This window comes from Leptonotus elevatus, chromosome 13 (genome assembly GCF_054856555.1).
Source record: "Leptonotus elevatus isolate MCC_2025b chromosome 13, RoL_Lele_1.0, whole genome shotgun sequence".
Classification (NCBI taxonomy): Eukaryota; Metazoa; Chordata; class Actinopteri; order Syngnathiformes; family Syngnathidae; genus Leptonotus; species Leptonotus elevatus.
In genome coordinates this window covers 18,022,752-18,037,759 of record NC_141251.1, presented here as the reverse complement: position 1 = coordinate 18,037,759, position 15,008 = coordinate 18,022,752, and the positions used below count along the sequence as shown (strand labels likewise).

Here is a 15,008-nt window from a genome sequence, read left to right as displayed (position 1 = left end):
TCTCTTGAATGAGGATGTTGGAGCGTTCAATCTGCAGTCCATGTCTGTTTCACATCATATTCATCTGCGGGGAGCAATTATTCCAGAGAGCAGCTTGCTTGTGATTAAGTCACGCTTTATTATGGTTGTGTAATGAGTCTGCGTAAAGATGATAAGGCAGTGATAAACGATCCCACGTGGCTCCATCATGACTATTATGACCTCTCAGCTATCAATAATAAATAATTATATAGAATTCTGAGGCTGTTTGTTGTTGGATAAAACAAATAGTTTGAATTGTTGTCCTGGTTACAAAATAGGTCACTCCACCACAAATAGAAGTGTAATACACATCATACATATTACATAGTTTCTGCCCTATTAGCGGCAGCTTCAATTTTAAGTTTTTTTTTTTTTTACTGTAGTTAAAACAATAGGAACAATGTTTGTTGTTTTCCCCGGCAAATTAAAATAATATGTGTAATATGTACAGTAATATTAGTATGTAGGTCAACATGTACCATACTGTACTACTTTGGTAATGGTAAACAGTGGAACTGCATGCCAAAGTTGTACAATTTGTAGTTTAACCCCAAAATGTTGGAAGTTGACCTGTCAGTGAATCTCGCAAGAGTTCAGCTCAGAGAGCTATGAAATGAATAAGTGTAATGATGGCCATTTAATTGTGAATGGAACTTACTGTGAGGTAGAAAACCTAAAGAGACATATCTGCTTTTATTTTTTTTTTTATAATAGTTTGATACAGTTTGGATTTGCATTGCATGGCTCAATTGACACAGTTCAGTTTTTGTTTTTTTTTGCCCTCGAGTGAAACAATTTTGCTATGCAACATGGCAGCATAAAAACGGGGAAAAAAATGCTTAGATTCAGATATACTCAGATAGGAATCAGGCTTCTTAGATAAAAATCCAATATGCAGTACTGTCTATGGTGGCCTATGGTCATACCCCCATTGGTGACATTTACATCCCGCTGTGTGCCTAAACAGCACAAATATACATAAACACATAAAACACAGCTATGAATCTATTAAATATGGTACAAATATGCTGCATTAGTGGCAGTAAATGGTGCAATGTGGAAGGTAAGTACAATTGCTTTGTTACTGTATTTAAAGTGGAAGTCACGTGCAAAATTTCCTTTGCAATAAAACGTAAAATGCCCCCACTAGTCTAAACATGGTATTCTGATTAATATTGCGTTTGTCAAATAAGAAGCACAAAGACTAATACACCCGTTTTCAGCAATCCAAAGATGTAGCAATGTACTGTCGACTGAAATTAATGTCAAAGTGGCGGCGCCCTTGCCGCCTTGCGAACTTCATGGCTTTACAAATGTTTTATTTATTTAGGTACCATTCAAGGATTGGGGCCATAGCTATTGACAATTCCGAACTTACGTCACTAGTCAAAATGGCGGTCAATTTAGTGAAAGGAAGCTCGCCGCTCATTGAAAAGCAGTTAGACTTTGGATCGTTGTAATTTGATTCGTGAGGATTATTTTGTTTTCAAAATGTGATGCAATGTTGCTATAACAATGCCTAGTTTGTTGTCTCAGGCAAAAACTATAGGCTACATTACGCCATTTGTTTTCATTGCGCAAAGGAAGCATTTGCTTTGCGGAACTATAAGAACTGCCCGGATGTTCGGAATTGTCAATAGTCCCATCAGGAATCTGAGAGGGCCCAGTTAAACAACTCCAGCATTTTATTTGATAGTCTAAAATATATTTCTTAATTATCAACATGATTTTTTCAGTTCACTGTCAATCTCCCTGAAGCCCTGGGAGAGAAACAAGCCGTGCCTGGTACCATTTTTATTCAACCTTAATGTGAAAGAAGCATATTTTAATTGGGTCATTATTTCAATAGCATTATTATTATTTATATTTATATATATATATATATATATATATATATATATATATATATATATATATATATATATATATATATATATATATATATATATATATATATATATATATATATATATATATAAGAGTAGTAATATTGTTGCAACTGCATAATGATACCATGTTTTACAATACTAATATTTAATATACTTTTATATTTTTATTCTCGATAATTAAAAACAACAGTTCGAGTTTGTTTTGTGAGGAATGTATATGTGCAGCGATTACCTCCCCACAATGCACGTCGACGCGCGCGTTCACGCGCCCAAAGCTTCCTCTCGGCGTGCGGGTGCCCGCCGCCGGAGAAGAACGACAGAAAATGGCGAGTCAGTGTAAAAGGCAGCAATGCTCCATCGACAGGCGCGGCTTTCGGCAAGAACTTGACTCATGGCGGCACAAACTCATCCACTGTGTAGGTAAGAACCGAGCCAGCGACACTAAATGGGATTTAACAAGCTGAATTCTACGTCTGTTCGAGCAGGTTCGGTGTAAATAATCAACTCACTTCGGGGCATCTCGAGCGACTTTTTCTCCCCCCTCAACTGTTTATCCTCATTTGGAGTCGTTGTGTGAATATTACAGCTTGTTTCGTTGTTTTGTTTCCTTGCGTTTTTTTTTGCGTTCGTTAGGGGATTTAAATACTTAGCGAGGGGCCGAGTGGAATTGTAGTTTATTTAAAGGGCACCGTGATCGCTTAAAGGGAGTGTCACAGGAATTATGGCACCGCGTCGGCAAAAGGCGCATTCCCGTTTCTTTACATCAAATGCGCGTTCCAGTGTGTTGTTAATAACGACGGCACATTGCTATTCGCGTGCTCATTATGCGTTTTAATGTGTCTAAACATCGCGCTTTTAAACGAGCTCTTCCCTCCTGGGTACGCGCATGACCACAATGAGGAAGTGAGTGGGGGAGCTTCCGCTTTGGACCGACCTACTCCAACAAACAACCTCAGAAATATTCGGACTAGATGGACTCTCAGAAGCCTGCAAAATGTTTAATAAATTATGCAGTATGCAGACGTGTTTCTTTGCTGCATCCACTCAAAATTTGTGCCACTACATCGTTTATATATGTTTATAAACAAATATAAAGACTAATAAGCAGTGGCGTGCACAGAGATTTTGGGGGGGCAATTGGTTCGGGGGGGGGGGGGGGGGTATGCACTTTAGTGCACAAGTAATATACCTTACTGACAATTCCGAGATGACGTCACAAGCCAAGATGGCCGTCAATTTGGTGAACGAAATCTATCTGCTCATTGAAAAGCGTTGGACTTTGGATTGTTTTAATTTGATTTGTGAGGATTATTTTTGATTTCAAAATGTGATGGGATGTCGTTTGTATGACAGTCACAGGAAAAAGCATTACAATCTGCCGTTTGTTTTCACGGTATAAAGGAAGCATTTGCATTGTGTTGCATTGGGGACATATCAGTAATGCCCGGATGTTGGGAAATGTCAATAGAAGTTTTTAAATAAACATTACACACACATAATAATTAATAATACCCCACAGCTAGTTTTAATAACAGCCTATTAGGGCAACATGACTGCAAGACTTGTTGCATAGAAGTAACTTACAGTTATGGTTTGTACTAAATAATAGCTAATAATTTAGCTAATAATAGCTTCATGCCTACTGATTTAGTCCAAACTACTTAAAAAAAAGTTTTTTCAATACAATTAACCTTAAGGAGCAAATCAATATTAAAATGGGATATTTAAAAGGTGCTAAACTCTAGTTAACTTGACTCCCTCTGGCCTTGACTCTGAGTCTGACCTTTCATTTTCATGTGTCTTTGATTTCATCCAAGAGAGCAGAGAGATGCTTCCCTTGACTGCTTGCTGTAGCTCCTTTTCTTTTCTCCTTTTCAGCCTCTCCTTTCTAGGCCTTATGCTACAATTACTAAATAAATAGACCAATTGTAACCAAACAGACCAATGGCTTGAGAACGAATAAGACTGACTGTTGTCATCATTACAAGAAGGCAAAGCGGTATTTTTCACAGGCAATTGACAATTCCAAACATCCGAGCATTTCTTATACTTCCACAGTGCAACTCAATGCAAACTCATTGATCACCAATGACGTTTTGGATTGTTTTTGCCTGTGACTACTAGCATAATACAAACCAGACACAAACAACAGTTCATCACATTTTGAAGTCAAAATAATCCCCACAAATCAAAATACAATGATCCAAAGTTCAATGCACAGACCACAGAGAGCTTCCTTTCACCGTCATTAGTCTTACTATGTGGTGGTTATCGATTATTGAATTAGCATATAGTATTTTAAACTAGGTGGCTAATATTGACTAATTTATGTTCAGTTTTTTGTGCTGTATGAGACTTCACAACAAAATGATTTTAGGTAGGGAATAGAGGGCAAACAAACAATACAATTTCACTGGATTCATAACACAGTTACCTGGTGGGGGTGGAGCAGCAGGGGAAGGAGATGCGTGTGTGTGTCTGTCCCACACCGCGACCGTAGGTAATTAGCGTTCACGTGACAAAGGAAGCGAGCGAGAGAGCTAGGTCGGGTGCACGCGCGCAGTGGATGCATATTGTTGTTGTTGTTTTTTCACACACGGTTAATCATGCAGCTTTTCTAAAAGATTGTGTCATCATTGCCCCGTCCTCAGTAAAGTGTTTATTTAAAAAAAAAAAAAAAAACTTTCCAAAGGGCACTTTTTCTGAGAGGGCAGAGGGGTAAGGGTGTGAGCACCACTAGGGGTCTACCTGTGCACATCAGTGCTAATAAGTCACTAAAGAAAGTGTTTGAATGAAGTTCTCATTGCAAAAAGAGGTGCAATGTTTGATTAAGTGAGATGTTCACATACTTTTGCACCCATGAAATCTGAGTTTTTCTTAAATCAACAACTTTTGTTCAAGAATGAATGACGATATTATCATTCTTTTTGTTCAAGTCCATTATTTTCAATGTTGTAATTGTAGATTTGAGTATGACTAAACATTTAATAAGGTTATTTTAATATTTTATACAAAAAGTCTGACCATGCCTGCAGGGTTCACAAACTTTTGAGCAGCACTGTTTCTATTTCAAATCGTTACTAAAAAATACTGTATGTGTAATAACAAAGAAATGTAGGGGGAATGTATAAAATTACAAGGTGATTTATATTATTTTCACAGTCATATTGGCTCTCTTGAGGGCAACCATAACTTCGATGTGGCCTCTGATGAATATGAGAGCGCTAACCTTTGTTTTAAAATGTTTACTTGGGATAATAAGGCTGAATTTACAGTGCAGTTTGAAGTGGCCAATTCCATTTTAATGCCTATATTTGATTTGGCTACTTCATTTCCATTTCAAGTGGCACATATCTGATTTAGCTGCGTTTCATTTAGGGCAGCAGCTGTTGAATATTTTGTTATTCAGATATCCTACTGGAAGTCTTATCGAATAATCAAGTATTTGGATAATTTTTTTAAAATATATGTATGTTTTTGCTTTATCAAAGAAAAAATAAGAATGCAGAAGAGAAAATAACCATTTCACTTCATAATGGAGTAAGTCCTGATGTGCGACGATTTTGGCCGGGAATGGACTGGCCATTTGGGAAACTCCTGAAACACCCCAGCCGTAAACAAATTTGTTCATCAAAATTGCGAACCAAGGTTCCAAAAAACAATTTACATGCATTTTCAAATGTGTTGACATTTAATGAACAGCCCTGAAACAAGCCACATTCACACATACCCGAAATTCACAATTACTTGAGTGTTCACATTTAAGGTCACAAATATAAAAAAAACACAAAAATGAAATGTTATGTAGTTTAGGTGGTGTGCACGTATCATACCGTTTAATTAAACAGCAGGTAATTTGGCAGCGGGCAATTACTTATCATTTAGCTGAGCTATACTTCCACAGTTTTGTTGTAGTTTTTAAATATTTTTTTATATAAACGTGTCGACTAAAATACAGTCGACCCCTGCAATTTGTGGGGGATAGGGACCAGATCAGCCAGCAAATAGTGAAAGTCCATGTCTGATTGACGCCCACTGAAATGCATTGGGAAAAGGGGAAAAAATACAAATAGTTTTAAAACCAAAAATACCTTCAAAAACCACTGATAGCTATTCAATACAATTTTTTTTATGAGAAAGGCGGGAGGGGTCCGGGAGCCCAAAATATTAAATATTTTTTAAATTATTGAAAAAAAATCTAAAGAATACAGTAAATGGGCCAAATATACAGCTGATCCAATTTGGTGGAAGCGAACCATAAATGCTAGCACATTCTCAAAGGGAACCAATTTAAAAGGGGCACACACACACACACTTCAAGTTCATCCTTCTACACGTAAGGTTTCTTGAGGCGAGTTGGTATAACTTTTCTCACTACAGATAACTTTGTGTTCATATTTGACAGGTTTTAAGTAGGGATGCACCAAAATGCAAATGTTTAGCCGAAAATGAAAAATGCTTGGCCGAAAACCGAAACGGCAGAAAAAGAAATTATGCCAATTTTTGCTATCATTGCATTTATTATAATTAATTAAAATTATAATATTATTATAAAATGTTTATTTAGCACTGGCATTTTAACCAAGCACAATATAATTTCGCCTGTTTTGGACCAAAATACGGAGAAATCAAGCTTTTAGTGAAACGATATTATTTCATGCATTCTAGTGAATTTGACACTTCTTTTTGTCCATGAATGATGCCACAAACACCTAAATAGTGCTTTACTTCTATAAAACACTACCACCAAGAATGAAAAAGTGTTTTTTGATAGCAAAATACGTTTATTTACATTCAACAGTGTAACAATTTGACAACAATTTGGCAAACTATTTACAAATGTGTGCAACTGTGGTGCTATTTACAAATATGTGGATGTTTCAACGACAGTTTTTCTTTTTGTAACACTCTCCTGCGTGCAAGGAGACGCAACAGCATTTGCACAACAGATTGCCTCTTCGCGTGCGCCACTTTCTTGCAGGCCGTTTTTTTCCGGGGAATAGCAAGTATATACTGCAGTGTGTCATCAAGTCTAATATCAGGATCATGCTACGGTTTCGTTACGTCTCGCTTCCCCGTGTCCTTCAGTTGCTATACCGGGTGGTAGGAGATGTTCTGATCCATTTTATCCACTCCATTCATGGTGGCATCGTAGTCCAGAAACAGTGTCTTCTCCGTGATCAGACTGTACCCGCTCCTCCGATGAATATGCATTGGACTCGGCGTACTCTTCATTGTCCGATCGAATGTCCGCTTGTGCAGCTCCGGCGTTAGCAGCGGTAGCCGCGCTTAGCCGGTGAGGCTTACTACGTAATCATAGCAGTTGCGTCAAAGCTTCCAACTTTGGCGTAGAGCTCGGAGTCATCATCATCATCATCATCAATCTGCATTGGTCGATGCCAACTCTCCATCGCCCGATCGAATGTCCGATTGTGTAGAAGTACCCGGCCGGCTATTGTGCGCGTTTTCCGGCCTTAGCAGCGCTAGCCTCGCTAGCCGCGCTAGCCGCGCTTAGCCGGTGAGGCTTACTACGTGATAGTAACAGTCGCGCCAAAGCTTCCAACTTTGGCGTAGAGCTCGGAGTCATCATCATCATCATCATCAATCTGCATTGGTCGATGCCAACTCTCCATCGCCCGATCGAATGTCCGATTGTGTAGAAGTACCCGGCCGGCTATTGTGCGCGTTTTCCGGCCTTAGCAGCGCTAGCCGCGCTAGCCGCGCTTAGCCGGTGAGGCTTACTACGTGTCATAGGAGTCGCGTCAAGGCTTCCAACTTTGGCGTCAAACTCGGAGTCATCATCATCGTCGACATCAATGCGCTTTTTAGTATTGATTGATGCTTTCCGTCTTTGAAAAAAATGCTCAAGCGTGAGTTGCTTGCAACCGGTTGCTTGGTCAAGCCACAATGGCTTGAACCAGCCATTGTCTCCTCAACACTCTAGCTCCGCCTCACGTCTTCTACTGACGCCCACGGTGGGCGGCCCATCCAACCTTGTGCAAAGAGAGTCATCGCTGGCCTCTAGGGGCCAAAACGAGTCTTTGACTAATCATATCTGCCTGATACTTTCAGCACAGCTGCCCAAGGCTTTCCTGCACCCGTTTTTGAAAAAAAAAAAAAAAAAACATAGGGGACGTCTTTTAACGTCCTCGGCGCCCTTCCCTAGGTTTATGCTAAACGTTTTATAACGTTTATGGCAGTCAAAGAGTTAAAAGACGTTCACTATGTTTTTTTTTTGTTTTTTTTTAAACGGGTGGAGGAAAGCCTTGGGCAGCTGTGTATCAAGTATCAAGCAGATCTAGTTAGTTTAATGACTCGTTTTGGCCCCTAGATGGCAGCGATGACTCTCTTTGCACAAAGTTGGGTGGGCCGCCCACCGTGGGCGTCAGTAGAAGACGTGAGGCGGAGCTAGAGTGTTGAGGAGACAATGGCTGATGATGCAACAATGGCGACCGGTTGCAAGCAGCTCACGCTTGAGCATTTTTTTCAAAGACGGAAAGCATCGATCAATACTAAAAAGCGCATTGATGTCGACGATGATGATGACTCCGAGCTTGACGCCAAAGTTGGAAGCCTTGACGCGACCGTTATGATCACGTAGTAAGTCTCACCGGCTAGCGCTGCTAACGCCGGAAAACGCGCAGCACAACCGACCGGGTACTTCTGCACAAGCGGAGATTCGATCGGGCGATGGAGAGTTGTCGAAAAGCATCGACCAATGCACATTGATGATGATGATGATGATGGTGAATCCCGAGGTTGACGCCACAGTTGGACGCGGCCTTTATTCTCACGTCATAAAGCCTCACCGGCTAGCGCTGCTAACGCCGGAGCTGCACAAGCGGACATTCGGTCGGACAATGAAGAGAAACAGACAGAACAAACAGAACATTTTCTGTGGACCTTGAAAGATCAGTCAAAATGCTTAAATCGGCTGGCACTGACAGCATCCCTTTTCTGAAAACGTCTGGCAGTCAAAGAGTTAAACACCAAATGAGGGTTGAGCATTTTCTGGCAGTGCGATTGGACTTTATAGTCAATGTAGTTAGCACAGGCGGGCACGGATGCGTGTGGCGGGACAAGGTGCGACGCATTTAAAATTGGCACATTCACATATTCACCGACGTTTAAAAATAAATAAATACATTTGTTCACACCAGCTAATCGGCTTCGGGAACGGACTGCAAAGTCACACACAGCGTCCTGTGCAGGCCTGTCACCACCCGGAGATAGCGGTAAGTGTTGTGTTTAAAACTGTTGATAGCAATAGTGCTAGTATTAGCTAAAGTATTTAGCACAGCCACGGGGATGCCAGTGAAAAAGTGGAAGCTTCGAAGGGCTCTTAATGAAAAAAAAATAAAAATAAGAAAAGGGAAGGCGCTGCAGGCAAAAGAGTGGCTCACCTGTACTGCAGTACACAGCAGTTCTGTCTTTTTTCGATCCGCTTAAATGTTGTACACCAAGCGACGCCCCTCTCCTCCGGTGTGCGCAATGACCCTGGGAGCTGTTGCGACTGACCGGTGCAAACTCGCACGGTAGAAAGCCAGATAAGATTAGAAAAGGCGGACACTCACCCCTGCATTCGCTGTTTAATTCAAACAGATGCTTGCTTGCAGCGTTTTTTTGCTTGCGTCACCACAACATCCTATTTCGGCCAGGTTCTTTCGGCTTTAATTTTATTTTGGCCGAAAATGGCAAAAATTTCAATTTCAAAGGCATTTTCGGCCGAAAATTTTCTGTGGCCGAATATTCGGTGCATCACTAGTTTTTTTAATCAAATCTGTATGAAAGGCTTGTATAGACCCAAAGGAACATTATGAACTTGTCTTGGAGTGGTCACAGAGGTGCTCCCAAGTTTGTCTGGACAGCTAAAAAGGACCTAGTGTGTTCAAATGGGTAAAATTTAACAAATGCTGTCCTGTATGTTGTGTACATAAAGTGATTTATATTATCAGCAGTTCAGAAGGCTTTTGCAGTTTAAATAAAAATTAAATCCTACATTATTTTTTTTTTTATTTAAACAAACCCCTTACACATTAGACATTTAATCACTTGCCTGAGCAATCAGCTCGTAGTAGTTGGTTCATTGACCTTTACCATCATCAAGACATTTTCTTCCAGGAAATGCAGCTCACTGGATATTTTCTCTCACACCACTATCTCAAAATGTATGTTTTAACTCCATGCCCAAATTAGAAATTGGGTTCTTCCCTGGGAATTTATCAGTAATCATGTGTTGCCGTAAGATCAACATATATGTACATAAAGTAATGGTACACAAAAGTAAACTAACTTGCTGCATTTAACCCTGGCAGTTAGTGACTCATTAAAAATTGTGAAATTCAGTTGTGTATCATCGGAATAGTATATTGACCAGTGCATATATCACCACATGAGTATGTTTACAGGTACATAAATGAGGTGGTCTATGTGAGTGCACAACTGCACATTGTTATCATGTTTGAAGTTGATAAAGCTTCTACACAGCTTGTAAAAACTAATTTCATAGATGGAAAAGGACAATTGGTGTATTGCCTCCGACCCGTTAAATGACTTATTAAAGTACTGTATATTTGTCCAGTAGCTTGACTCGTGGCAGCTATAATTACAGCCAGGTATTGCAGCCCTGTCTGGTCCACGAAACATGTCATCTCACCATTTTTCATGAAAATAGCCATTGTAATGTATTTGCTATTCCTACCAGACAATTAAAATACAATGGCTAACTAAAAGGGAATGTGAACCTTTCAATTTGACTTCTCTTTGCAATGGCAGCATCTAATATAGTATGTACTGTATTATTAGTGTATGTACTTGAGATTTGACTCATCAGTCCCATGATTCGCTGTGTGAGTCACTGATCAACCCTTCAGATTATGAACTATTCCCATTGCATCCTTCTTTATCTCAACTAAAGTCACTCAAATGTGCGCGAATGCTGGCGTTAACACAAAATAAACCGCAGTGGTTAAAAAATCACCCGGGCGGCTTGTGATGACGCTGATCTCAAAATGTCAGACTACATCAGTCTCATGTACAGCGGCCACCGTGCATTGCGCCTGTTGAAATGCACACACCATGTATTATGTATGCTAACAAGGTTTTTGACTTTCTAGTTCAAGTACTCATTAATACATAGTTCAGATAGGTAATCATATTGATAATAAGAATATCTTTAAAGACCTATTTTTTGTTGTGTGTAGAGTCGGGAGAGTAGGCAAGTATGTTTAAAAAACAAAAGTAAGAGAAGAGTTACTTTCAAACTAAAGATTACATCAATGATTGGTGTTGGTTTTCAGTGAGGGTTGTGAACCAAAACCATTTTCAAAATGCCGCAAATTTGGCCACCTAATATCAAAAATGTGTGTCTTCGGTTGCCTATAAAATTGTAGGCTCAGTGACAGTTAAGTAATCGATTTCTTTCTGGAAGGACACGCTGGTATACAGTAGCCTTGTTCAGATAACTTTTAGACCAACCACTGTCACCAGGTGAGCTCTTACAGTGGACTTATCCAGAACAAAACAAAACGCCACTTGGCTAATTGTGTGCTCACCACTGAAAACACAAAAGAAGACATAATAGTTGTTTGTTACATTCCCCAGTCCCCTTTTATGATTGACAAACCTCTCTTGTGTTTGGGCAGCAATTGTGAAGCACCAGAATACATGACAAATGCATCAGCCTTCTGCCCGTAGAAAGACCTTTTCTGTCCATGACAACAAGGACATACTTTTGTTTGGCTCTTTGGTGGAGAGGGCCGCCTCACGCCAACACCATCACCCCGCTCGTTGCTCAAATGGACATTTTGTATTAGTGTGCAGTAAAACCACGGACCCCGAGACAACGGCAATTGTCTTATAAAACAGGAGCAACAATTGTTTGTATGTTTGCTTGTACATGCGTTCATGGCTCAGCAGCCCCCAGATGTAAACCGTCTGCTTGAACATACACACTTTCTCTTTGGATTTGGAAAAATGTGCGCTGGTAGATCTACAAAATGTCACTATATTCTGCTTTTTGACTAGTGAGTGCATCATGTCAAGGATTTGCCCACACAAATACCAAAAAAACAAATATTGACTTTGGGGTGATCGCCTTATTTCTAATTTAAACGTACAGTATGCATGTCCCATTTTCTTTTACAGTGGTGTGCTTTTGGCTTACCCCCCCCCCCCCCTCACACACACACACACACACACCTCCACCCCAAATTGAAATGCAGCACAGTTTTTACATCCCACTAATGGTCTTGTGAGTGCATTTCTGTGGCTTGCTTTTCTCAGTTGTACAAATAGTTTTTTTTCATATTTGACTTGACTCGTGTTTTTTTGTTTTTTTTAATCTAGTTTGTGCAGCGTTGCACCATTTGAGTGTCAGTTTGCATCAGATCAAGTTAAGTATTCATGCACAGTAGGTTTTTTTCTCTCTGTAGATGTTCCACAAAACTGCCAGCTCATTGCCTGCTATTAAAGCAGATCCATCTACTGTACAGTACTCGCAAGGAACACAGTGTGTAACACACAGCTTTGCTTATTCCAGTGTGTGAGATCCAAGCTTGCCCGATAACCTCCAGATTTTGTGGCTAGCCCGGAGGGTTCCATTGCATGCTTTGTAGCTGCTTGGTCTGTGTGATGGACTAGTTTAGGATGAACATAGTCACGCTGCTTTGCTCAGCTAATTCATGCAAATTTGCCATCCCTTTTTCATCTCGTCTCCATTTTTATCTTTACTGTCATGAAATGTTGCTGTGTTATCTCGGTGACATGCAAAATTAACACTCACAATCTGAATAGTGCACCATTTATAAAACATGATGCCTTTATCGTCTTTAAAGATTAAAACTGTCGTTGTTATAGCGTTTTGGGAGGCAAGGCAAACATAGCAGGTTCTGCAGGGTATGTTTTGGCTGTACTGTACACTGATTTGAGCGGAGGGAGTGCCTTTGCTGCGAGTTGTTGCACTCTTATGTGTACAGTAGTTGGAGTGGGGGATGGGCTGAGTGGGGGTTGATGCAGTACTGTACGCCCTTAGCAGCGCAAGAGGAGCAGAAGGGTGGGTCATACATGTGGAACGCTTATCCTGGTGCAAACTCATTTTTGCAAGGACTGCCGTCAACGATGCCTTACTTGTTTGGTTTATTTTGGAGATGTATTTTACACAAGTTACTGAATCATTAGTGTCTGACATAATTTTGAAAAAAATATTGCTACTGTATGGAGAATATAAAGAAGAGAAGTAACATTTAGCTATTTATTTATTTATTTATTTTAGCAAGTTCATATTCTGATATACCTCACAAATCGATCAATAATCACATGCGATTTAGTGTGGATGGATGGATGATGTGTGAGTTAAGCCAGTGTCTAGCTCAATTCCAAATCGGCACACTTGTATCGAGGATGTTTTTAAATGTCGTCGGGCATTATGCAATATAAATTGGGTACGAGGTAGAGCTGCTCGATTATGATGACAATATTAGTTACGATTATGTTGGTAATAATTGAAATCAAGATTAGGGCGAACGTTTATTTTTTTAGTAAAAAACAAGAAAATGTTTAAACATAAATTATTATATTAAGAAAATACAATTCTTTGAAACACCTATAATTCTGCACGTTTCTTTTGGACGATTAAAAAAAAAAGAAGTTATTTTAAACATTTGAAAAAAAGGTACACATGTATTAATTTAAACTACACAAATTTAGTATTGATGATCTTTTTTTATGATTATGCTGATTTTATAATTGTCGAGTGTAATAATTGAAATTGTAATAGAATTTTGATTAATTGCACAGCCCTGTCCACGGCATGTATGGAAATCGGATCAGTTCAGAAATCTGAGTTCTTTGGGCTAGATTGTACACTCTTGAGTGATTTTTTAATTTTTTAAATGTTTTCATGATCTATGTCACAACAAGGTATATGAACAAGTGGCAAATGTTATATGATAATGTTACACACAGATGAAGGCATAAAGTGAAGCATTTTTATAATTATTTTTTTTAAGCTTTGTTATTAGTATTAGCGTTCTGTTTCTTTTTCTTTCTTTTTTTTACTTTATAAAATAGAGTATCATTGGTCAAATCGGCGGGTGTGAGTCGCTGACTGTCTTTTGTTCCCTATTGTCCAATTCAGTTGCATTTGGCCGTGTGTGGTGGCCTAGGTCATTCGATTTGGCAGTTGTAGGAAGAAGTAATATAATAGTTTTTTGTCAGTTTAGAACTTAACTCTTTAACTTTATTTATTTTTTATTTAAGAGAACCAAAACAAGTCCAAAGTTCAAATTTTCACTTGCACAAACCTGGTGTGTGATATCTCCTGTTCCCAGACGTATGGCTGTTGCGTGATCCTTGATTTAAAGGGATGCACACCTGCATTCAAGTTAGTTGTGTTCATAGAGAATTTTGTGAAACTGCTCTAAATAACATTTCTCACATTTGTACCGTTTAAGTATTTATTTATTTTTATTTTTATTTAATTTTTTTGCAGTTGAGTTAGATGGTATTCAATTGTTACCGTTCTATGACATGTCGGCCACTCTGCCACCTTACCAAATCAGGATTTGACCACGTCACTGTCGGGTTAACTTGGGTATTAAAAATGTAGGTCAGGACAAGGGTTTGGCAGATTGGTCAGTGCTCACCTTGATCAGACTTAAGCACCAACAACACTCTCTGGAAACTGTTAATCCAGTCGCATTTTGGCCATTTTTTTTTTTAACCAGTCAACTTTTTGAAATGTTTCCAATCAACCATGCTTAATCAATGTTTATTTCTATGTTGTTAGTTATGGCAAATAATCAAGTAAAGGGGTTAGTTTTCTGTAGCTTGAATTCAAACTACTACAGTTCTTTAAAAAAAAATATTTAAAAAATTGCAAAATCTCTCTTCACTTTCAAGAAGTCATCTTTATTTATTTTTTGTGGTTATGAAACTATACTTAAGGTGGAATAATTGGAAATGTTTAACTTGTTTTGTTCTCTCACATGGCCATCAATAGTAAATGGAAAGCTGCTTGCTTGATTTTTGTATGAATTTTGAATAATTCTGGATTAAAGGGCTGTCCTCTAATGAAGGTTAATGACTTCCTGTTAATTC

At 39.1% G+C, this 15,008-nt stretch overlaps 1 protein-coding gene across 3 annotated transcripts in view; it reads left to right on the top strand.

The window, feature by feature from the left end:
• The first annotated feature begins 2,190 nt into the window (after nucleotides 1-2,190).
• LOC147164086 (uncharacterized) overlaps nucleotides 2,191-15,008 on the top strand; it is a 28,866-nt gene continuing 16,048 nt past the window's right edge. The window contains exons 1-2 of one of the 3 annotated variants that reach the window (XM_086092858.1): nucleotides 2,201-2,330; nucleotides 9,071-9,145. In XM_086092858.1, coding sequence (XP_085948984.1) covers nucleotides 2,234-2,330; nucleotides 9,071-9,145 — 172 coding nt within the window. In that variant the 5' untranslated portion in view covers nucleotides 2,201-2,233. Of the gene's footprint in view, nucleotides 2,331-9,070; nucleotides 9,146-12,257; nucleotides 12,322-15,008 lie in introns of all 3 variants that reach the window. The other 2 variants (XM_086092860.1, XM_086092859.1) reach the window with 2 other exon arrangements.